The sequence below is a fragment of the Patella vulgata genome, chromosome 6, assembly GCF_932274485.2.
Source record: "Patella vulgata chromosome 6, xgPatVulg1.2, whole genome shotgun sequence".
NCBI lineage: Eukaryota > Metazoa > Mollusca > Gastropoda > Patellidae > Patella > Patella vulgata.
Window position 1 is genome coordinate 30,703,394 of NC_065884.2, and position 26,808 is coordinate 30,730,201.

Consider the following 26,808-nt stretch of genomic DNA (forward strand, 5'->3'; position numbering starts at 1 on the left):
CTAGATAAAAGAAAGAAATGGAAATATAATAGACAGTAGACAAAACTGTGACTTATCAATATATATTGATCCGTTTTCATTCAATAGATGATCAATAATTAACTTGTTTCAAACAACCAAAATAAGTAAAGAAGATACCCGAAATTCTATCCAACTACATCACGCTCGTGGAGTGTTTACAAATTTAAACACGTCACGATTGCCCAGCCCTTAAACGTAAAATACCGAGATTTTTTTTTAAGGAATGTCGATTGCGATCATTACATTAAAATTGTAGACATTTGTTCTTACTTGCCTATGTAAACGACCTGGTTTGTTGCCCAATAAAAATAATGTATAATAATGTAAATTCTCTTTTTCGTTAGCAGATGTTAAAAATGAGATAGTAATCGTAATTATAATTGCTTATGGTGGTTACACTTGTTTGGTTTTCATTTTTGTGTCCGCTATATAGTGTCAGGTCATATAAATATTTATGGGCTATTCCAGGTCATATCGGAAATTTCCTTCCTTTCTATATGTTTTATCAAAATATTTACACAATAGTCTTCGTTAGCAACGGTACTTTTTATATAATATTCTGATTAGTCATGCACAGTGCGTGTACGATAATCGTTGTGCAAGAGATCAACATTATTTGGTAATGCACCCGTCACAAGGACACGACCGGCTGAATATAACTAGCTATAACAGTCCAACAGACATAACATTTGCACACGACACGCAGAACCACTACGTCACTAAAGCGTTCATTTGTAAACACAAGTAGGTTCGCGTATCTTGTAAAACATTCAAAACACTAACGGTTACTGAATATAGAAGGTTTTAGGTAAGAGTTTCACTAATGTATTCTCTATTTTGGTATCAATTGAATAGATATATACATGTATGTCGATTATAATGTTATTATTTAACGGATGTCACAGAGGTTTATTTGTTAAGGTCCAATAATGAAAGAGCTAAATTTTAGTTAGTGTAATTGCTCACTATATCGCCATGACACGGTACGGCAGGCAGATTAGATTGCCCATAATCATACATATTAAGACGAAAGAGGGAAGGCTGATTAAATTAAGCTCACGATGTTTCTTGGGAATAATCTTAATTAGAGTGCAATTTTGATAGACTTATCTTATGTTTTTCGATTCAGATGGAAAATCTAGCATTTACATGTAGGCTACTAACCATTCATGCAAAACGAACAATTCGTATGATATTTTTAATAATTGTGATATATACAATTCATTTTGAACAGTAAACATCTTGCTGTCGGGAACAGTAATGGGCGATAATTAATCATTTTCTTCGTGATGAAGACATAAATCACATCCGCGGCAATGGAACGCCAAGAATGGGGGGCATTTCATACATTACTGATGTAGTTTAAACCTAAATAAAAACAATCATAAACTAATTGTAGGTGTTTGACTTTAAAACATGTTAAAACTTATATAAATTTTTTATTTTTTTTTATTTTGTAAAGAACAATTAGAAAACTGTTTACCCTAGCATAGATGGACTGATATTAAATTCCTGCTTTAAAAACATTTTTTGAACGGAAATCACCCAGTTAAAGATAGATCACTTGTGGTGCTAATCCAAAATACAGCTTTATCTTGTGTATATGTTAAATAAGAAACATTTTTAATGTCCTAGTTTTAAAACAGGTCTAAATAAAGTTTTAAAGCACAACTAAACCAATCGAACAACATTACCGTGGCGAACGTGGACTTTGCTACATAGAGTTTAATTTTAGATGTCCTAAATATGAACACATTACAAAGCATGAAATGGTGATTATTTGTAGTGTAAATCAAAAATAAAAAGATTGGTCTTGAGCTAGATGAGATGGAATAACATTTGTGTTATTTTAGACTGCCCATTTTTAAATTTAAATTTAGCGTTAAAGTATTAAATTGGTCGCCTAAACTAATTACGAAATTGTTGATCACGTCTGATGGGCTTTTAACCGAATTGCTTAAATGGAAACAACTTGCCTGATACACCAACTGGCCTTTATGAAAACAGACGCCATGCAGTGTTCTATGAAGAAATTTTGCCCGGATAGCGGAGCTACGTCCCGCTCCTATTTCGAATTCCAACTGCCGTTTGATCTTTCACGTGCTCTACAAATTTGTACATATGATCTCGATTTTCTCCAATGGAGCATTCTCAGCCAACACCTCCTGGTTAGTGAGCAAGAAGCATGCTCCCGAATAAATTAAGCACGCTAAATATGGATAGCATAATTTACAATTTGCCTTTCGAAGAAAGCAGGGGAATATTAAACTAGGTTCATCCGTCTGCCTGTCCGTCCGTCTGTCCGTCTTACGTTTTGGGACACAATAACTCCCCTTCTAATTGAACTAGGATGTTCAAACTTGGTGTAGGTGTTTATTAGGTCAGTGCCTTGATGGAGTTCGAAGATGAGCATTTTCTGCTTAGGGTAAGATTGGTTGATGCTTTGGGGCAGGGTAAACAGAAATAAACAATTTGATTGGGACGCGATAACTTTAGTTCAAATTAAGTGAGAGTGAGGAAACTTGGTGTATGGTTTTATCACATCAATATCTTGACTAAGTTCGATAATGAGCATTTTCTGCTCAGGGTAAGCAGAGCATTAAGCAATTTAACCGGTCTAGACTTTGGAATACAATAACTCTCCTTCTAATTGAGGTAGAATGTTCAAACTTGGTGTATGCGTTCATTAGGTGAAGGCCTTGGAGTTCGATGATAAACATTGTCTGCTTACGGTAAGCATATATAAGCAATCTGATTGATTGATGCTTTGGGGAATGATAACTTTGGTTATAAATAAGTTAAGAGTTATGAAACTCCGAGTATAGATTTATCATGACTAAGTACGATGATGAGAATTTTCTGCTTAGGCTAAGGAGCGATAAGCAATTTGATTGGTCAAGACTTTGGAACATAACAACTCTGCTTTTGATTGAGGTAGAATGTTTAAACTTGATTTAGATGTTCATTAGGTGAATGTCTTGACTGAGTTCAATTATCTTTCAAGCTAAAGCTAACTTTGATTTTATCTGATAGAGAGTGATGAAACTTAGTGTATTGTTGATAATCAGTTTGGTTGCTTGATACTTTTGAAAAAAGTAAATGTACGATTTAAGTAATATGTGTCATCTATTTATTTTTGGATTTCGGCGGGGGATATCAGCCTCACTGTTGGCTTGTTAGAATTTCGTACGATTTCTAGATGATTGTACTTTATTTGATGTAGTAATAAAATATTAAAGGAGCTAAATCGCTAATATTTTGGACCTAGAAATAGACACAAATGGGCCGCAACGCATATAATAATGTAATATGGATGTATATAAACTGGTTTACATTCAATCGTTTCCGTTTATACTCTAATTTCAAATCAGTTTATATACATGCATATTACATTATTATATGCGTTGCGACCCATTTGTGTCAATTTCTAGGTCCCAAATATTAGCGATTTAGCTCCTTTAATATAACCATGCGGGCAGATATATTTCAAGCTAGACATTTGGTTTATATATGTCCACACAATACAAATAGTAGCTATCAGTAAGATTTAAAGTAGATCTATTTTTGAAACATTTGATCTTGGTAAGTATTGTATTTTATACAATAATTATCGCTGATTTACACAAGCAAACACAATTTAAAAGACTATCATTAGATATTGAATATAGACTTTAATAGTTAAACATACATTATGCAAGAGCTAAATCTGCTTATTGCGGGCCTTTCTTTATTGATTAGACATTAATTAACTTATCCGGACCATAATCAACTCTCGATGTCATCGCTAGCCTGCGATATTTACTGGTTAAGGATCCGATTTGCTGCCCACCTTTTATTCGTGATTTAATCATGAAATGGATAATCGATACTATGCTTTTTATTGTACCGACTTTAGTAATGATGACCGAGGCTAGGCCGAAATTTCAATCGCTACATTCTCGGTTCAGAGTGGATCTATCTGATTGAAATTTTCAGCAAATTGACTTTACATTATCTAGTTTCTATACGTCCATATTGAAATGCGGTCGTATATTGTCGTAGCTACCGTCAGTCCGTCCGGACTGAGACGAAGAATTCTATTGATTTTCACCAATTTCCGATAATTACTGCCAGAGTTATGGCCCTTGATCACTTTGAAAAATCTTGTGGACGCTCTAGAGGCTAAAGTTAATATCCGATTGACTTTAAATTTATACACATTGTTTAAAGTTATGAGACGAAGAAGCGTATTGATTTTTAGCGATTTCCAATAATAACTACCAGAGTTATGGCCCTTGATCACTTTGAAAAATCTTGTGGGCGCTCTAGAGGTTAAGGTTAATATCCGATTGACTTTAAATTGATACACAGTGTTTAAGGTCATGAGACGAAGAAGCCCGGTGATTTTCAATGATTTCCGATAATTTCGACCAGAGTTATGGACCTTGATCACTTTGAAAAATCTTGCGGATGTTCGAGAGACCAAAGTTATCATCCGATTGACTTCAGATTGATAAACAGAGTTTAAGGTCTTGAGACGAACAAGTATATTGATTTTCAATGAATTTTGATAACTTGAACAGCTAAATCCTTGATATTAAATGTTTCGTATACTAAACGTTACCATGGGGTAGAACTAAAAGCCACTGATTTCTACTGATTTTCGGATAATTACTTAATGAGTTGTTGTTACTGTTAATCAGATTTTAGTGTATAATAAATGTTTAATTACCGACAATAGAAAAATGTGCGACAACTCTTGTTGACTGCTCGGACGACTTAGCTGCTGTGGGCGTATGTTTCTTTGCCTGGCAACCTATCTTTAACTATTATAATGCGAACTGCCAGCTCTTTATCTTATCTCCCATAATGTATCTTTAAATAAAAGAATCTACTTTGTCCATCGTTGTATTGGAATATTGGGAAGGTATTACAATCGTATTGAGTCGTTTTGTTTTGAAATAAGAGTCAGTGGTAAATTGTTTATTTTGTCTTTAAATATTGGATATCAGAAGCCCACCTTTTCCCGATAAGATCACAACATCAATATTGATTTAAATTGACAAATAATTCGTCTTTTCAGTGTCGAAGTATGTGGATGATATTGAGTTAAAGACTTTGCTACTTTAAGGTCAAAACCACTAAGAAGCGAACATGTTTATGTTAATTGAAAACTTTCCCCCTTTAATATTACTGGATCCAAAAAGTAGTTCCTTTTTAACTGATCAATTAACTTCATGTTAGCGATATCTCCGAAGGAAATATCGCTCAGTGGATTATGAAAGTTATCACACAAGCGATATCTACTGGAGAATGTGTTATTGTGTGATAAATTAAAATCCGAACACATTTTTCGATGTAAATGCAGAACTGTACTAAATGTTAATCTCAAAGTGTCGTAAGTATTGTGTCATGGAGACGATAAACCCTATTGTACTTTTATTTAATGATATAAATTTTCAATGCGTAAATAAAAGAACCATATTTGTATATATAATAAGTTTATCTTAGACATACCCCACAAAACGAAATGAAATGGGGTTTAACGTCCTACTACCCCACAAAACCGGTCATACCATAAATCATACTTTAAATAAACAACATGTAATAAATAAACTCGTAGGGAAAAAGTAAATACGTTTAAAAGAATTAAAAGCCTAGCCAGCTGTCAAACGATCGTAATCACTGCGCCAGAACGACAAAATAGAACGATAATGTATTTTACGACTAGTCACGTAAGCACACGCTTATAACACACATTTCTTTATTTGCCCATAAAATACAAAAATTGAAAGAAGTCTGGTTTTTGTGAGCGTGCGCCAGACATTTTCAAAAGAAAATACAGACTGCAGATATTGAAAACCATAGTCAGATTACTCAAAGAATATAAAAGAGACATTTTATCACGTTTGATTTATCAGTAAAGATGCTCATTATGGCGGTTGTTCGTTGTGTTACCTAATTTGCATACGTTTCACCTGTACTTAAAAAAGTTTTATGACCTGAAATATGGCAACATTCAGCGTAATATACATTTTGCTCCTCTCTTTCTGTAGAACTTGTGTCGAGATCTAGCCAACAAGCAAGTGAGTTATGAACCATGACTAAATAAGCTTTGTCCCGCATTGTTCATTCAAGTTCGTCTGCTCGGCAGTATGCATTTAATAGCAACTTCTTCTGATGATGAGTCAGTTTAGATTTGAATAGGTTAACACTCTGTTGAAATCAAATTCTTAATAAGACAACTACGCTTTTAAGGCGTTTTTGTAGGCAATGTATTTAGGGGAATATCTACAGAAACTATGAAAATTAATACTATTCCTTTTACAGATTTAAAATTTAATTATGCAATTCTTATTGATATTGGAGAAATTCAAGTTTTGGAAAAAAAAAGGAACATCTCGTAATCACGTTTGAGACGATGGCCTGGTTTGATTATCAGCATCAAAGGAAATGAGTCACGAGTGTCATTTAAAGCAAAATGATATTTATTTTTTTTTACATGCTTCGTATTTTATAAATGGTCTTTTTGATGTTTGTGATTTCTACTCATATTAGGATTTTTATTCTTTTTATTTGGGATTCTAAAATTGTTTTGACCCTCGACTTTTAGAGAGCATTGAACGATTCTAATCAGTAACAATATTCGATTGACCGACAGGTTTGTGAATAATAATACATGTGCAGATTGTTATCTCCAAGAATAGAAAGCGTGAATGATTAAGAGTAATTGTTATACAGAGTGGAATTGAATAGCTTCTTCTTTTAAAGGAACTGAATCTCTTTTCTTTGGCACATACAAATGAACACAAATGGGTCGCAACACATATAATAATATAATATGAATGTATATAAACTGTTTTATATTCAATCGTTTCTGTTTTATGGTAATTTCTAATCAGTTATGTTCGGCGAAATACACGAAGAGTCCAAATTGAATGACAGTCTTTGGGGCCTGGTGTTTCCAGTAAGGTATGTTTAGCTTCGTCCACCGAGTCGCTTCATTACAAATGGCGCTCGATAGCATTCGTGTGTCAATTTTAAATTTTTCATTTTGTCTTAAATATTGGATATCAGAAGCCGATCTTTTCACGGGGGGTGGATGGCCGAATGGTTAACACGTGCCCGCTGTATCATAAGGCCTGTCATTGAGTCAACTGGTGTGGTTTCGACAAGGAATAGGGTCGCCTGTCCAACCTCGTGGGTTTTCTCCGGGTCCTCCGGTGTCCTCTCACTGCTAAAGGCCCCTACGCGCAAGCGAATTATTGAAGTAATATTAGTCCCGAAATGACCTAGTTTGTGTTTGCAATATCGAAGATGGTTGATGATATTGAATTAGAGGCTTGCCTCCTTTAACACTTTATGCAGATCAGTTTACGACTAATGTATATATACTTACCGGCATTTTTGATAATACTACTACTAATAATATCGACATTTATAAAGCGCGTTAATACTGAAGAACAGTTTCTAAGGCGCCGTTGGTTATTAAATTCACTGATTATTTACAGATCAGGGTTTTTGATTGGCATTTAGTAATTGAACATATTAACACTAGGTACAATTTTATGGATACACAATTACTGACTTTAATACCAAGCGACGTTTTGACCATGGAGCCGAATCGTTGCCATACTAAGAGAAAATATCATGCTTTAAAATTGCAAAATTATAATAGTCAAAATGGTAAAAATGGTCATTTTCGAGATTTTTCACATGTAAATATCACACTTAATATATTTTAATGGATATTTACCATAAAACAAAATTGCTCGACAAAAATTAACAATGTAAAAATATGCTTTTTCCCTCTGTACTTTTCGCCTTTGAAAGTTCACTGTAAGTTTTTCATCTTTGCATTTTCAACTATCAGATTTTCTCCACTGCATTTTCGACTATCACAATTTCTCCAGTCTAACTGCTAATGATTAAAATTCAATAACTATTACTAACATGATACCACCCGACCGTCAATAATAATAATATAGGTTTTGTTTTTGTCCCCCGCCTTTCGAAGAAAGCAGTGGACTATTCAAATGGGTTCGTCCGTCTGTCTGTATGTCTGTCACACTTTTTGGGACACAATAACTCTCTTTTTAATTGAGCTAGAATGTTCAAACTTGGTGTAGGTGTTTATAAGGTCAATGCCTTGATGAAGTTCGAAGATGGGCATTTTCTGCTAAGGGTAAGCAGAGATAAGCAATTTGATTGGTTGATGCTTTGGGACACGATAACTTTAATCCTAATTAAGTGAGAGTGATGACACTTGGTGTATGGTTTTATCACATCAATACCTTGACTAAGTTCCATAATAAGCATTTTCTGCTTAGAGTAAGCAGAGTGGTCGAGACTTTGAAACACAATAACTCTCCTTCTAGTTGAGGTAGAATGTTCAAACTTGGTGTAGGTGTCCATTAGGTGAATGCCTTGATGGAGTTCGATGATAAACACCATCTGCTCACGGTAAGCAGATATAAGCCAAAAACTTTGGTTTTAATTAACCGAGAGTGATGAAGCTCCGAGTGTAGATTCATTATATCATTACCATGACTAAGTTTGATGATGAGACTTTTCTGTTTAGGCTAAGGATCGATAAGCAATTTGACTTTGGAACATCTCAACTCTGCTTTTAATTGAGGTAGAGTGTTTAAACTTGATGTAGATGTTCATTAGGTGAATGTCTTGACTGAGTTCAATGATTAGCATTTCTAGCTAAAGCTAAACAGAGGTAAGCAATTTCATTGGTCGATGCTTTGGAACAAGATAACTTTGATTCTATCTGATAGAGAGTGATGAAACTTAGTGTATAGTTGATAATCAGTTTGATTGCTTGATAAGTTTGAAAAAAAAAATGTGCGATTAATTCATATGTGTCATCTATTTATTTTGGGATTTCAGCGGGGGACATCAGCCTCACTGTTGGCTTGTTTTTTAACTCTTGAGTCTTGTCGGAGAGGTTCATATAGGCCTAATTAGGCCCGCCTTGTATTTTAATTAATACAACTTTTGTTTTTAGTTGTATTTTAATTAATATAACTTTTGTTTCTAGTTTCGCATTATTTAACTCCCAGTTAATGTGAAAAGAACAAATAATTTAAGTCTTTACTGTCATGTTTTATGATAACTACGTAATCCATTAGATTTTAATATTGACAGTGGACAGGTAGACAGCTGCATGCGTTGCGATCACAACTACCATACCTTATCGTGATCGATTGGAAAGGTAAATTAAAATATTCTGTAAACCGACCCAGTGAAACAATAATTCATACCTCTTTTCGGGGATATTTTATTTTTAATTCTTTTTTTATTGTCAACAAATTACAGATCTTCATCAACTAAATATTGTAACTGTTCTTGTGGAATAAATGACTTTGGCGGATCAACTCTTCCTGACGAAAGATGATACTCTCTACCATGCCCTAATTAATTGTCTTGTTTGTAATTTATTATAACTGTAAAGCGTTTCTTAATTGATTAAGGCAGCCAGGTACCTCTTTTGTAGTTTCACTTATTTCAGATATAACGCCAGAAATTCGCTCACATCCATGCTGATGTGCTGTCAAAGATTCATCCGGTCTGTTCAGACAATGAGTCCACCTCTAGGTTCGATGATATAACTCATTAAACAAAAAGTTGTTCGACACGACAACGAAATTATTTCATTCTCCAAAAAATAATAAATAAAATCGGACAATTCTTAAGAGTTATGAATAACCCAATAGAGTAGTAATTTTAGCCGAGACGATAAATACTGGCGTCTTATGACGTCAACTTCGGCTGGACCCGGAACCACGCCCCTGTCCGTTCGATTGGAGAAATTTTGGTGGTGGAAATTACAAAGATGAAAATGTTAGAGTGAATTTGCAAAGTAGAAAAGTAGAAAGTGAAAATAACATAACTAGATTTTTTGGGTTTGTTTTGATACAAATATAGTGATTTTGTGTTAAGTGATATTTACAAGTGAAAAATCTCGAAAATGGCCATTTTAACTATGATAATTTGTCAATTTTAAATATTATATTTTACTACTAAACCTACACTGTGGAAACTCTTATAGGGATTAAAAAAGTGGGTGGGGGGTGGCGGTGGGGGAATCCTATCATTATAAAGATCAATGTATTAAGACCATTAATGGGAAACCAATTAACATGAGCTATAGATAAACAATACTTAAAAGAGAAGTGTGTATCTGTGGGGGTATGGGTGAACACGAGTGATAGCTAATGCAAGAGGAAAAAAAATAGAAATTATTAATTTATTATTTTGTTGCATATTCTGTATATATATTTGCCTACTATTTACATACCCGTATCATTTACTTGATAAAGACGAGAGTATCCTCGTCGAAACCTCGCTTAGTATTAAACTCAGTAATTTGTGTATCCATTGTACCTTGTGTTAAGAATGTTTCAGTTGAGATTTAAAATGGCTCTAATAAGTTGTGAACAGGGAGAGAGTGTGTGTGGATGGGGTCCAAATCTAATAATAATAATAATAACTAGAACTGCGACGCAGTAATGACGGGTTTCACCGGTGCCCCGTTACCCTTGAACATATGTCACTTCCGGTACCAATGAAACCATTAAACAGGTTTCCACATAAGCATTGCACACATCAAATAAAATGGACGCCGAATCAACCAAATCCAGCAATATCAATTCATTTTATACATTTGTTACATGCAAGTGTACAGTATTTCCGGTGATAATGAAAATGTCCAATTAGTTTTATGAAATCAGAAATGGCATAAGGCATCACACGCTGAAAATTTTATGTAAATCGAATAATAATTGCCACTTATATAGACCAAAAACCTTGAAAAGTGACTTGTATAAAACCGTCTATTTCTCTGCAACCGTACAAGTTAGAAACCATTTTCTGGTATCTGTATGATCGTATGGGTTTAATCTATTTGTTGATTGGAATCAAATATCATAATATTAAAAACATTACAAATTAGACTCATTTGAATAAAATATCTGTTTTGAAGGCTAAAAATACAGTTTTTGCCAAAATGACGTTACTTCCGGTGATAATGAAAATCTTAAATTACTTGTATGACATTGTAAATGGCATTAGGTATCACACAGTGAAAATTTTACTGCCACGCAGTGTGAAACCCTAATAATGTACATTTTTAGAGCGCCAAATCCACCCAAAAGCATGCTCAAAGCGCAATGAGACAATATTTATATATAGAAAGTCTAATTCTCGCAGCATTCTCGAAATAAGCTGTGATTTGAAAGTAGTCAAAGTTTCACTGTTTCGGATTTTCAATGGTAAATCATTCCACAATTTAGGAGAAACTACACTCAAACTTCTGTCACCAAAATGTCTCGGTTTTGACTATGAAACGACAAGAGTCTTCTGGTAATAAGATCTCAAGGGCCGATTTGGTTGATAAACTGTTAGGCGTTCTGATAAATAGCTGGTTGCAAGATTTCGTAGACACTGGTATGTCAGACACAGAACCTTAAAGTTGACGTTAGCTGGAATTGGGAGTCAATATAAGGATTTTAGAATAGGTGTTATGTGAGATGATGTTTTGGTTCGTGATATGATTGTGGTTGCTGTATTCTGTATTTTCTGTAGTTTGTAGAGACTTGATTCATTAATCCCAGACAACAAACTGTTACAATTGTCTATTCTGGACAGAACTAGTGACTGTACTAGAGATTTGGCGACATCAATCGTGATGAGATTTCGAATATCACTGATGGGTCCCAAATGACAAATAAGGATCTAGATAAACACCAAGATTATTCACAGCACTAGCTAACTGAATAACCGAGTCTCCAATTTTAACATTTGTTTGAGATGTGTTCTGAAAGCGTCTATTTGTTCCAAATAACATAGCCTCAGTTTTGTCATCATTTAATTTGAGTTTACTTGAGGTCATCCAATTCTTAATATCCTGGGAACAATCAGTCACACAACTCAGAGCCTTGGTTACCTCCTCGGGCTTGAAAGATGAGACAAGCTGAGTATCGTCAGCATAGGACAGTACAGTAGAAACAATATTGCACCGAGTACTGATCCTTGAGGCACACCGCAAGTAAGGCGGACAGGCATCGATTGAACATTATTTATTAATACTGTCTGTTGACGATCATGTAAGTATGACATCAACCAGTTATGAGCCGTTCCAGTGATATTGAATTCATATTGGAGTCTATAGAGTGACTACTGGTATATCACCACTGTCAACTGAACGTCTCAGGTCGTTTACAACTCTCAACACGGTAGTTTCTGTGCTATGTCCAGAACGATAAGCTGGTTGAAATGTATCCCAAAGATTGTTATTTGATATGTATGTACGCAATCTGATGTTGACAGCTTTCTCTAAAAGTTTTGAGAGAAACGATAGATTTGAAACGGGGCGAAAGTTTTTAAATACATTTCGATCAAGTGAATCCTTTTTAAGTAATGGACGCACAATGGCCTGCTTGAAGATTTCAGGAGAAATTCCGCTTTGCAAGCTATAATTTACTATGGAGGTTATGACAGGCAAAAGCTTATCTAAGTAGTCACAAACAATGATAGACGCAATTGCATCCAACGGACACGTTGTTTTCTTTGACGACAAGACTAACTTTCGGATTTCTTCCTCGGCAAATGGATGAAATTCAGTCAATGGCTCCCGTCCTGACTTGTCTGTAAATAAAGACTGAGTTTGAGCAGAAAGATTGTCCAACTGACTTTTTATTTTTTCGATCTTAGAGATGAAGAAATTAGAAAAGTTATTTGCTAACTCAAAATCACTAGTTGAATCAGGAAGTTTTGAGTTTGACTGAACACCTAGTATAGATTGCATAAATCCATGAAATTTCTTCGAGTCATTGCCAATGGCAGAAATTTTGTCAATACATTAGCGGGCTTTAACATTCCTTAAGGTTTTGCTGGTATTGTTTCGATTTGATGCTGCGGTGAACTTCCAGGTTGGATTTGTCCCATTGTGTTGTAACTTAGCCTTTCTTAACGTCCTCATTATACCATTTTGAACCGGGTCTTATAATGACCTCTTTCTTCACTGCTGGGGCATGTTTATCCAGAAGCTCAACCAGTGTCTTGTTGTAAAGATCACATAGTTCTTTAACACCCTCTGGGGGTTCTTTCAGTAAGTCTGAGGATTGTAGATCACCGATGAATACAGATCTATCAATGGCCTTAAAGTTACGACACACGTGGTGCATGCAGTTATTTCTGGGCTTCGTCAAATTCCACCTCATGATAAATCCTGGATGAATAATAATAAATTGAAGTTAAACGATGAAAAAACAGAAGCAATACTTGTTGGAACACCACAGCGTCTCGCATCAACTCCTGATTCTCGTCTTGTAATTTGCGACTCTAGTATTGAATTTGCAACAAGGGTTAAAAATCTAGGTGTTATATTTGATCCGTCTTTAACAATGGAAAAACGGGTTGATCAGTTATGCCGTGTTTGTAATTTTCATCTCCGTAGTATAGGAAACATTCGTCATCTATTGACTACTGCTGCGTGTCATCTTTTGGTGCGGTCTCTAATTTTTTCAAGATTGGACTATTGTAATAGTGCCTTGACTGGAATATCTCAACATTTATTAAAGCGACTTCAAATAATTCAGAACAACTGTGCCAGAATCATCACAAGAACAGCAAAACGTCAACATATAACATATGTCCTTAAATCGCTCCACTGGTTACCAATAGAGGCTCGTATAAACTTTAAAATCTTAACACTGGTCTACAAGTCTCAGCATGATTCAGCTCCATCCTATATCACAGATCTTATGCAGCCTTATGTACCAAACCGACCACTCCGTTCACAGAATAATCTATCACTTGTTGTACCTTCAACTAAATTAAAATCTTTTGGTGATAAAGCCTTCAGTGTATATGGTCCACGACTATGGAATGACTTACCTGACAAAATAAAGTGTTCAGAAACAGTTGCTCAATTTCGATCTAGACTTAAGACGCATATGTTCACGATGTATTATCCACAGAAGCCATTAACTTACAGCGCTTAGAGCATGCTCATGGATGGATTAAGCGCTATATAAATGTACATTATTATTATTATTATTATTATATGTGTTTATCACCCAATAATACATTCTAAAGTAGATATCGCTTGTGTGATATATTTCATAATCTACTGCGATATCTCCTTTGCAATGGTTGAATTGCTGTCCAAAATGATGTATCACTGCGCCGTGATGTTCAGTAAAAGTGAAATCGACAGCAAAGAATTATATTTATCTATTTGTGCATGTAAGAGGGATTGGGTGATAAATAAAATCTCCTACTCGTCTTTTTTGTTATCAAAAAATATCAACACTCGTTGATAAAGTAAAAAAAAAACCCTTGAATTTGATTGGTCAGTTGAAAAGGAACTACTTTTTTTTATTTTCAAAGAACAGTTGATTTCTTATGAAAAGTAACTTCTTTTTTTTTTTATTAAAAATGAACTATTGTTATTCAATTGACCTTGATGGAAACACTGGGTCAATATAAAGGATTTTGCAATGGTTGAATTGCTGTCAAAAATGATGTATCACTACGCCGTAATGTTCAGTAAAAGTGAAATCTACAGCAAAGAATTATATTTATCTATTTGTGCATGTAGGAGGGATTGAGTGATAAATAAAATCTCCTACTCGTCTTTTTTGATATCAAACAATATCAACACTCGTTGATAAAGTAAAAAGAACCCGACAGAGCCTCGTTTTTATACGCCCACATGGAAATTTGGTCGTATATTGCCGTCGCCCCCGTCCGTCCGTCGTCCGTCCGTCCGTCCGGCGTCCACAATTGCTTGTGGACGCCTAGAGGCTTAAGTTAATATCCGATTGACTTTAAATTTATACACAGTATTTAAGGTCATGAGACGAAGAAGCCTATTGATTTTCATCGATTTCCGACAATTACTGCCAGAGTTATGGCCCTTGGTCACTTCAAAAAATCTTGTGGAAGCTCTAGAAGTCAAAGTTAATATCCGATTGACTTTAAATTCATACACAGTGTTTAAGGTTATGAGACGAAGAAGCCTATTGATTTTCAACGATTTTCAATAATTACTGCCTGAGTTATGGCCCTTGATCACTTCAGAAAATCTTGTGGACGCTCTAGAGGTCAAAGTTAATATCCGATTGACTTTAAATTTATACACAGTGTTTAAGGTCATGAGACGAAGAATCCTATTGATTTCCGATAATTACTGCCAGAGTTTTGGCCCTTGATCAATTTGAAAAATCTTGTGGACGCTCTAGAGGCTAAAGTTAATCGATTGACTTTAAATTTATACACAGTGTTTGAGGCCATGGGATGAAGAATAATATTGATTTTCAACGATTTCGGATAATTGCTGCTAGACTTATGGCCCTTGATCACTTTGAAAAATCTTGTGACGCCCTAGAGGCTAAAGTTATCATCCGATTGGCCTTAAATTTATACACAGAGTTTAAGGTCTTGAGACGAACAAGTATATTGATTTTCAATGAATCTTTATGACTTGAACAGCTTAATCCATGCCCATGGCGTTAAAAGTTTCGTATACTAAACGTTAGCATGGGGCAGAACTTTATAAAAACCAAACAAATTCTAATGGTTTTCTGATAATTACTTCGTGAGTTGTTGCTCTTAAACAAATTTTAATGTATTATAACTGTTTCATTACCGAAAAAAGTAAAAATATGCGAAAAAAAACCCCTCTTGTTGACTGCCCTTACGATATAACTGCTGTGGCCATATATTTCGTTGCCTGGCAACCTATCTTTTACATCTAGAATTATGGTCCTTGTTTCACTTTATTGAACCGTGTGAATGCTCTAACGCCAAAAGTTATCATCCGATTTTTGTGAAATTTTTATGCATTATTTAAATTAGTAACACGAAGAAGCCTGTTGAATTTCAGCAACTTCCGTTAATTACTTCTGGAGTTATGGCCCTTGTTTCACTTTGTTGAGCCTTGTGAACGCTCTGACACCAAAAGTGATTACCCGATCGTTGTGAAATTTATATGCATTATTTGAATTAGTGAAACGAAGAAGCCTATTGAATTTCGGCAATTTCCGTATATTACGTCTAGAGATATGCCCCCTGTTTCATTTTGCTGAACCTTGTGAATGCTCTAACGCCAAAAGTTATTATCCGATCGTTGTGAAATTTATATGCATCATTTAAATTAGTGAAACGAAGAATCCTATTGGATTTCAGCAATTTCCTTCAATTACTTCTAGAGTTATGTTCCTTGTTTCACCTTGTGAACACTCTAACATCAAAACATATCTGCCGATCTGTAGAAATTTATATGCATCATTTAAATTAGTAAAAAGAAAAATCCTATTGAATTTCAGCAATTTCCGTTTATTATTTCTAGAGTTATGGCCATTGTTTCACTTTGTTGCATCTCGTGAATACTCTAACTTCTAAAATTAGTAAAAGAAGAATCTTATTGAATTTCAGCAAATTTAGTTTATTACGTCTAGAGTTATGGCCCTTGTTTCACTTTATTGAATCTTGTGAACGCTCTAACGCAAAAAGTTATCATCCGATCTGTATGAAATTGATATACATCATTTAAATTAGTGAAACCACGGAACCTATTGAATTTCAGCCATTTACAATAATTACTTCTAGAGCTATGGCCCTTGTTTCACTTAGTTCAACCTTGTTAATGCTCGATTGATGAAAGTTATCATCCGATATATATGAAATTTATATGCATCATTTAAATTAGTGAAACCACGAAACCTATTGAATTTCAGCCATTTACAATAATTACTTCTAGAGCTATGGCCCTTGTTTCACTTAGTTCAACCTTGTTAATGCTCTATTGATGAAAGTTATCATCCGATATGTATGAAATTTATATGCATCATTTAAATTTGTGAAACCGGGGTCTATTAAATTTCAGCAATTTCCGTCAATTATGGCCTTTGTTTTACTTTGTTTAAAATATGCGACAACCCTTTTCGACCGCACGGACAATATAGCTGCTGTGGGCGTATGTTTCGTTGCCTGGCAACCTATATTTCAATGATTTTTGATAACTTGAACAGCTAAATCCATGATATTAAATGTTTTGTATGTTAAACGTTACCATGGGCCAAACAAATTCTAATGACTTTCTGATAATTACTTAATGAGTTTTTACTCTTAAAATTATGCAACAACTCTTGTTGACTGCCCGGAAGATTTAGCTGCTGTGGCGTATGTTTCGTTGACTGAGAACGTATCTTTTGATATTGTGCAGAAAACGTGTAAAGCTATTTTTGTAATGAAAAGTGATTGCAAGTTCACGTCGGCTACAAGGTGAGATTCAAGGTTAAAATAAAGATCACAGGGACACCCTTTTTAAAACACACATGTTAAAAATAATTGTCAATTGGGAATCCGAGTGGAATTGCCTTTCCAGCAATACCCATTTCAGCAATCGGTAACTGCGATATGGTCAATTGAATATTGGCGGCCACGCCCATTTAGATCAAAATCTTTGAGATTAAATGGGTCATATCCCCGGAACCGTAAGTTCGATCAAGTTAAATTTTGGAATATTAGTTGTATTATAAAGCTTATTATAAGCCAAATTTCAGCAAAATCGAAACGGGTACTGTTTACATAACGATGTCTCGTTTCGTACGCTAGTCAGGGCTCGTTATGTTCTTCTTCAAAATTGAACATAAGCATTTTGCGCCAAGGCTAAGCAGTGATACGCAATTTGATTAATCGATGCTTTGTATCAGATTTCTATATAAATGAGATTGGTGTAATTTTGCGCATTGTTAAATAACATCAGTTTAAAGTAGCTAAGTCTCTAACTCAATATCACCCAAATCCTTAAAGGAGGCAAGTCATGTCAAACGGTGACGCCATATTCTTATCTGGAGATACTATCGGTGAAGACTGGAATAACCAGACGCTAGAGATTGTCATTCGATTGAGACTTCTGGTATATTTCGCCAAACACAACTGATTTGAAACTAGATTAAAAACGGAAACGATTGAATGTAAATCAGTTTATATACATTCATATTGCATATTTATTTGTGTCAATTTCTAGGTCCAGAATATTAGCGATTTAGCTCCTTTACGTTCAATAATGAGAATGTTTTACTCTGGTTAAGCAGCAATAAGCAATTTGATTTGTTGATGCTCTGAAGTACGATAATGGGCATTGTCTACTCTAGCTAAGCAATATGATTGCTCGATGCTTTATAAAAGATAAATGTGCAAGTAATTATAGTGATTGACATCTAATTATTTTGGGGTTGAGGCGGAGGGACCAGCTTCACTGTTTGCGTGTTCATTTCTAATCTTTTAAATATACAACACAATGTGTTAGCTATGTAAACTCCCTTAATGAGAATTTGTATCACCTGTTTTATGACATGCTCTTGCATGACACCCGCTACTAATTTTAAACTTAACTGGGCTATCTGTCGTTATTAACCGTGGTTCTCCCAGATCATTCTAATAGTGACCCTTAAACCAAACTGCTGTCCCGGACAGCCATGAATGATAAGAGTGTAGGCGGTGGGATGTTGCCCGAATCATGGAGCAATTGTGTCGCCATATTCTTCTCATGCTCCTCGCAGTGTTTGGTTTGATTAGGCCTAACCCCGCTTAACACTGATGTAAAGGAAGCAAATATCTGTTCCAAATTATGACTGGTCAATATTCCGATTAACAACCAATAGCTAACTGCGTAACAATATCATTACACTTTAAACAGAGCTCCAAATTGGACCAAATATGGTTACATAACGTTATCGCAGAAAAACTAATTGCGTGACAAACGAGGCTATCAAAACGAATACAATGTAAACAATACTGTTTGGAGACTAACAATAGTTTCGCCGTTTTTAATACCTTAAATCACTGTCCAATGTTTTAGGGAAGACCCCAGATTAAACGAAGGGCTGTCATGCTGCTGTACTTGGGATAGATTTGATTGAACGGGAAGAATAGACACACTCCCTTAAAAGCCCAAATATCTGAAGCAAGTCTAGAAATGGCCATTGCTTCGGGAGTATGTATTCTTCATAGTAATCCAATCTTAGCCAATTGGATCTTGGGATATGGCAAGTAAAGATCGTCATCATCGTTTGATATTTGTTTTCGTTATTCTTCTCACGCAAGGGTTTATCTTTCATCCATTAGATCTTATTTCATTCCAGATAAAGAAAATGGCAGAAAAAAGTGAACAACCACCACCTTATGAATATCAACCACCGCCAGAAGGTGTAGTCCAGTATCCACCAAATTATACACAACCCACACCAGGACAGCCTGTAACACAACGTAAGTTATTTCAACAAAATATTAGCACAACCGTAAAGCTGCACTACTTTGTTACAGGGTAAACGACGAAAAAATAAAAGGTATGCTGACACAAACTGATTTCAACACTGGTTTAATAACATTTTAACTTGTTAAAGTACTTTTCGCTCATTAGGGGAGCCTCCTCAGAAATTATGTCATTGTATAGAGATGGACTAAATACAACAATTTATACATATTTACGTAGTAACACTGTGGTTTTAATTATCTATAGTTACAATTGTCTGTGGTTACATAGTACATGGGTAGCTAACAGAGAACAGATATGTTAATCTGTTGTAATAGGTATAATTCAGTAAGAATGAGTAGGGAAAATAATCTCGGGATAGATTAAAATAATTAATGGGCCATTGATACTTATTGACTATTAAAGCTGAACTCCGATTACAAAACTACAGAAATAATTAAATAAAAAATAGAACAACAGTTTTATTGCTGCCTTAGATACATTTTTGAACGATAACACTAGACTTTATGATGCAGAAAAATATTTGGTCTTTCTACGTTGTTGTGCAAAACATTTCACGAAATACGAAGAATTGGTTGGCGTTGCTAGACGTGTTATTGTTTGGAGTAAGACAGCTTTTCTCTTATTTTTAGAGCAAAAGTACATCGTGGTTGACTTATTCCATCTAATTAGTAAAATAATATGTACCTAATCAGACATAATAATTGTGTAGCAATGATATTTCTGGACTATCCCATTTCATTTCATTCCAAATAGAGAATAAATACATTGTCTAAGCTCATAAGACGAAAAAGCCTATTGATTTTCAGCGATTTCCAATATTTGCTGCCAGAGTTATGGCCCTTGATCACTTTGAAAAATCTTGTGGACGCTCTAGAGGCCAAAGTTAATATCCGATTGACTTTCAATTTATACACAGTGTTTAAGGTCATGAGACGAAGATTCCTATTGATTTTCAACGATTTCCGATAATTACTGCCAAAGTTATGGCCCTTGATCTTGTGACGCTCTAAAGGCTAAAGTTATCATCCGATTGACTTCAGATTGATACACAGAGTTTAAGATCTTGAGACGAACATGTATATTGATTTTTAATGAATTTTTATGACTTGAACAGTTAAATCCATGATATTAAAAGCTGTGCATACAAAACGTTAGCATGGGGCAGAACTTTATAAAAACCAAACAAATTCTAATAGTTTTCTTATAATTACTTCGTGAGTTGTTGCTCTTAATCAGATTTTAGTGTATTATAAATGTTTCATTACCGAAAAAAGTAAAAATATGTGACAACCCTTGTTGACTGCCCGGACGATTTAGCTGCCGTGGGCGTATGTTTCGTTGCCTGGCAACCTATCTTTTGCAATATCGACCCATTGTCCGTGAAGATGGTGGTAAGGAAATTTTTAGAAGCGCAAAGATGGCGGATAATTGGTATGCATTCGACGGGAATGTTCTTTAAAGCTATAAGCCGACAACTGCTCTACCAGCACACAGTCATGGGCCATCTGGGTCGGAAACATGGAAAAACTAATAATGCTATAAAGGACCGGCCACGTTCCGGACAACCTAACGTGAAGTCACAACGCGAATACAGGGCCCTAATTTGCCTAATAGCGCGTCAGCCATTGCTATGAGTTCCCCGCCTCAAGCCTCAATGTTGAGAAACCACCCAAAAGCAGCAGGTCTTACCCCCAGAAGTCTCAGCAAAGGCCCCTTATTGAACGATGCCCATCCGGGAATACGCCTGGCATTGGGTTGGAATCTGGGGTCGTGGCTGAGCATACATTTGTCGGATGAAAGCAGATTTCTGTCTGCTCCATTTCACGGATGGACGAATTAGTGTGTGCAGGAACAGAATAGCGACTTAAACAGTTAGGAATATCAGCCTAATTGTTTCGCACGGTGGAGATTCAGTGTGCGTAAGTGTCTCACACGGTTGAAAGTTGTACATGTTCACCATACCAGGAAATCTTAAGTCAATCATTACACTCACAAGCTCATGTAATTTATTGTTACCACCCATTTTGACAACCTTTTATTTGTGATCGAAAAAGGCGTGGGGGGGGGGGGGGTCATTTATTCTCTCAAACCCATAAAAGAACAGGCTTAAACACTGCCCTCTCCCTCGCACCCCTCATTTCTGGGGACGGTTACGTTGGTCGTATCGAATGTCTAAGCACTTAGTTCGATTCAGCATAATATTAAAACCCATAAATACACGACTCCTGCCAGAGGGGAACATCTTTACTAGTATGTGACACATATCTTTCCCACTAATACCCATTACCCAATCCAGGTGACGACCATAATACATTTTGTTTAAATGGCAGGAGCAATACATTTTGAATACGTCCATAGTCTTTAGAATCGATCCATATACGTATGTGGTTTTTTTTTGCAGACGTGATTGTACAAGAGGTACCGGTGGTGGGAATTACTCCTAGACCAGGTTCTGTTGGACGTTACCAACAATCACCAGAACTTATTATATGTCAACACTGTAATGCCACAGTGACAACATCTGTTAGTTATGAGACAGGAATGTTAACCTGGGCGGCTTCCGGTATCCTGTGTTTGGTAGGGTAAGTTGATGATAATTGCAAAAAGACATGCTTGGAAACTGTATCCAATTATTTATATAAATATGCTATTGGGAATGCAGTATTCCTATTAATGCTATTCCCCAGGGCCTTGTTCCTATAACTAACCTGTCGATCCAAAAGGGCTTGGAAAAGAAATTCAAAGACAACCAAACCAAATTAACAAAATATTATGTGGACAAAGGTAGGATGAATACGAAAATAGACTTTGGCTAGGAACCATGTACATGTCCCAATTTTAATTTGTTGGTAAGCGAACATATTAGATCTACGAAAACAATCGTCCGCTATGGTTTATAATAATGAGCATGGTAATTCTCGTTACCATTGCTCCGATAATATGATATACCATTTGAATTGTAATTCATCGAATCTATAGCAAGTCATCAAAACCAGTATCTTGTATGATTAGTACCTTGACTTAAACTAGTGTCAAAGCGACCAAATCTTGAGATTTTCAAACATTAACCCAAAAGGTTTGTGCATCACTGGGATGTAGTTAGGTTTGGTGGTGGGGTTTTCGTCTATTGAAGTAATGAAATAAAATGGGGTTTAACGTCCTACTTTTCTGAACCAACTGGGCTAATGAAGACGGTCTGTATTGAAGTACGGAACACATACACTTACTCCAACTAATTGTAAAATCGTTTAAATCCTGTTCTAACGAGAGACTATTAAAATGGGTTCGTCAAACTGTCTGTTGTCTGCCATATCACTACAGTGAAAAGCAAGCGTTAAACCAGCTACTACTCTACCGTCTATCTGTCCGTCGTAATTGTTCAAACTTGGTGTAAATGGTGAATGTCTTGAACTAGCAAAATGAGGAGAGTTTCCTCTTAGGCCAAGCAGAGATAAGCAGTTGTGGAACGATAACGTGAATTACAGTGGGTTGGGTGAACTTTGGGTGTATATAGTTTTGTCACTTATTTACCGTGACCCAATTCGATAATGAGCAGTGTATACCCAGTTAAGGCAAATTGGTGGCTTGGTGCGTTATGGGATAAAAAGAAATTAATGAGTGCCCTCTATTTATTTTGGATTAAAGGCCTCGCTCTTTAATTAGTTTATGTTATATATACTCTTCAAAAAAGTAGGGGATGTTGAAATGCAGAAACCTATGCAGGTTGCGATATGATAAATAGCCATGGACATTTGACATGCTTTGGGAGTATGTTCACAGATGAAGAACTTGTCGCCCCAACAGAACCACTGAGCTGCAAATGCGACACGCAATAGCGCCATACAGGTGGGAGGGGTTCATTGTCAAATTTGATACTTCAAGGAATGGTTGATGAAAACTGCCGCGTGCTGGTTTATCTATCCATGTTTGCTTTCCTATCGGTTCTTGCATAATAATATTTACTGTTTTGCGCACCTTTGCTTTAGTGTGCTATGTTTAATTTGATCGGGAGACGTGTTCGTCGAGGTCAACGTCAACACTGCAAGAATTGGCCGTGGCACTGCAAGAGGAGTGGGTCAGATTGCCCCAAAGCGTGATTGGACGGTTGATTAGGAGCATACCACGACGAATTGCTGGATGTCTGGGGATTGGTGGAGCAATTACTCATTATTAAGACAAAAATCAAAAACGTCCATTTTCACTTTTGACAGTGTATCTCTCTGCGAGTGAAATGGCGCCGCCAGATAAGGTGCCCATATGAACTGTTTATGTTCATGTGTAGGCAATTGGCCGGTTATTAACATACACTGATTACCTCTTATAAAAACAGCAGTGCATTTCCGCAGTTTTGTATTGTTTCTGAATATCCCCTACTTTTTTGAAGAGTATATTATTCCACCCTCAGAAAGGATTGGAAATTAATATTAATTCTTAGCAAGTAAAAAGGTGGACATACATAATATATTATATAGTACATAATACTAATAAAAATGGACAAGCATATAGTAGATACAAAACCAAATCATTTATACTAAACATAAACAAAAAGAACAATTTGTTTCGAATTGTATTCATTGTTAATTCTGCTTGGTTTTTCAGGTGTTGGTTCGGCTGCTGTTTAATACCATTCTGTGTAAATGCCAGTAAAGATGTCATTCACACGTGTCCAAACTGTAAACAACTGAATGGAAAATTCAGACATTTTAGTTAGAATAGTTTTGTTATTATGAAGAATCATTACAAGCATTTTACCATACCTCTTATAACTTCGTTGGAAACAAGCATTTTCCTATTTATGAATTAAATATTTATGCAAAAATCTGTTTTCCAATTTGAATTTGGCTGGGTGTATATATTTTGTTTTAGATTACCTTCTGAAATTCAGTTTCATTTTGTGAAGATTTATCATAATATCTTGAAAGATGAAATTAGGAACCCCGGGACATTTTCAACATTTAGGGATTCATTGATATCCAGGAATTTAAAGTAAAAATTAAAACTGTAATAAGAATGTGCAGAATTTGAATAATGGGGACTTTTTAAGATCAAGTAAGGATTATACTTACAAACTTGTTATTTCCATCTACTGGCAACGCCTCGTGGTTATTTTTTATAAAAGAGAGGTTAGTTGCACTGGAATTACCTCACTTTATGCGCTTTATTTATTGTAAGAATATATACATATTTCGTTGCCCATGATTATTGTATTAGAGAAACCCATAGTGTAAAGTTTCATCATATTGACATATTTTGTGTAAGACTAATGACAGATATTTAAATACAAGTTCATGATGTGTATAATTTAAGCATTTAGAAATATGTCCCCGCAAGGTTAATTGCAAACTGGAGCTTTGGGGTTGCAAAAAAAAGAAAGAAATATAGACTGAAAACGATCAATAATCTGTCAATACACAAACCGCAAGTATGATAGAAGAATGTCGCCGTGTAGCAGCATAACAGTTTTACTCTTCATTGGATTATTTTTAGATCTGGAATTGATGTTTTAATTATACGCGCACATAACCTTCCTTCGTCAACAATTTCTTGTACACACTTGTTCAGATTAGTGAAATAAGGAAGCCTATAAACAATTTCCGTTAATTAGTTCTTGAATTATGACCCTTGCTCACTGTATGTGGTGTACAACCAAAGTAAAACTCGACACAAAACAACTCCATATATAGTTTATTACATTTACCATAATCTACATAAAATAGACAAACAAAATTAAAAACAAATCATAAACCCACAAGATGTGAAATATTGTCAGTATATTCAATAGCACGTTTTACTCCCGTCAACAGTTGATTCTTGGTGCTTATAAATACGGTGTTAAACTCTTCTGTATTTTTGCCTTAGAAATAAATCATACACGAACTTGGGCGTTTGCAATTTTTAAAGATATGTTGTAATTGGAATGATAAATGTCATTATATAGTAATAATGAGTTGCTAATCATATTTGTGATTGATTCATGAGTAAATTTTGAATGCAAGGAAAGTGAATAACATTTAAGATACGCGGTAACCCATGACACATGAACTAGATAACAGTAATAATAATGATAGAGTCTATAATCCTTTGTTTACTTAAGTTTTCACAGCTCTCTGTCATCACACCGTTTTGTTGGAGGGCATTGTGGGTTTCAACCACTTGTACATGTATTAACTACAAAAAGTCATTATCGGATCTTTATGGAACTTTTGGTATCCGAGGACCCTGTTTTTCTTTTTTTTTTAATTTATGCTTTTAACAATTTTCAAATGTAAATAATTTAATTAAACCAACCTGTCCATAATATCATATTCATTGTATTGGACGTTAAATCTGTAATAAACAACAACAACAACCACTATAAATTTATCGTTTCGATTACTGTGATGAATACCAATTGCCAACTTTTCTGATAGCTACTTCTTGATCATAGGATCTTGTCAACATGCCATTGGTATTATACAGATTTTGCTACTTATTTTTGTTTTGTTTTTTTTACTTGAAAATCATAGTGTAACAAATCATACGGACTGCACGGACAACTAAGCTGTCGTGGACATATTTTATTGCCTGGCAACCTATCCTTCAATAGTTTTAATTGATTTGTCAGTCAGTGGATATGCATTTAGACTGTCGTGGAAATAGATCTTTAATTTCCAGATGTGCCTTTATTATTTATTTATGTTTTATCGCTTACATATTATGTAATACGTTTATTAATAAATATTTAATACATCGGTTTGTTAAATATTATGCTGGAGTTGACGTGCTTTTGAGCAACGCCATATACGTAAGTAAGTTTTACTGTGTAATTTTGATATCCATGTAAATAATAATTCAAGTTTCATCCTAACCAAACAAGTAAAATAATATTTACAGTTATGGTCTCTGTGGATTAAAATCAGATATTTTATTATACAGATTTTTTTCGTATAAAATGTAACAGTTCTACTACTTTTTGTCTTAAATAAAATTATGCAGCTACATTTTGCTAACGGGGTGTATATTTTTGATCTTTGGTAGTGCAGGTCAATCGGCGTTTAAAGCGAAAAGATGTAGATATTAAAATTTAATTCAATTGGTATTTTTGCCTTGTATTAATTTTTAAAATTAATTTATTGTATATATACAGATTCAGTCTCTTCTATAGTAGCAAATGCTGATTTAACTTATTCGGAGTATTGAACATATTCTAATTGTATGGCCAAATAAAGTTTGCCCACATTGTACAAGAGCAATATAACGGTTTTAAGGGGAAACAATTGAAAACATGGGACCATTTTATTTTCGAAAATATGTCACTTATAAATGCTTGGAAAATATGAAATAATGTCTAAATAGATTCAAATTAATACAACGTTTCCAGAAAATTAAACCTTTAACAAGGATTAAACCCGAAACGTTGATAAAGCAATCAGGTACTAGTTAGTAGTGACTAATACTTTCTGTATGTTTTTAATGGTCAAATACTTTTATAATAACTGTGTAAATAAATATTTGTAAATTAAACCTTA

At 35.0% G+C, this 26,808-nt stretch overlaps 1 protein-coding gene across 1 annotated transcript; it reads left to right on the forward strand.

Moving 5' to 3' along the window:
- Positions 1 to 673: 673 nt before the first annotated feature.
- LOC126825429 (lipopolysaccharide-induced tumor necrosis factor-alpha factor homolog) lies at positions 674 to 26,808 on the forward strand. The gene is made up of 4 exons (XM_050555121.2): positions 674 to 829; positions 19,167 to 19,290; positions 21,702 to 21,882; positions 23,900 to 26,808. Exons 2-4 carry the CDS (start codon positions 19,176 to 19,178, stop codon positions 24,009 to 24,011), a joined length of 408 nt encoding a protein of 135 aa, XP_050411078.1. The 5' UTR covers positions 674 to 829; positions 19,167 to 19,175; the 3' UTR covers positions 24,012 to 26,808.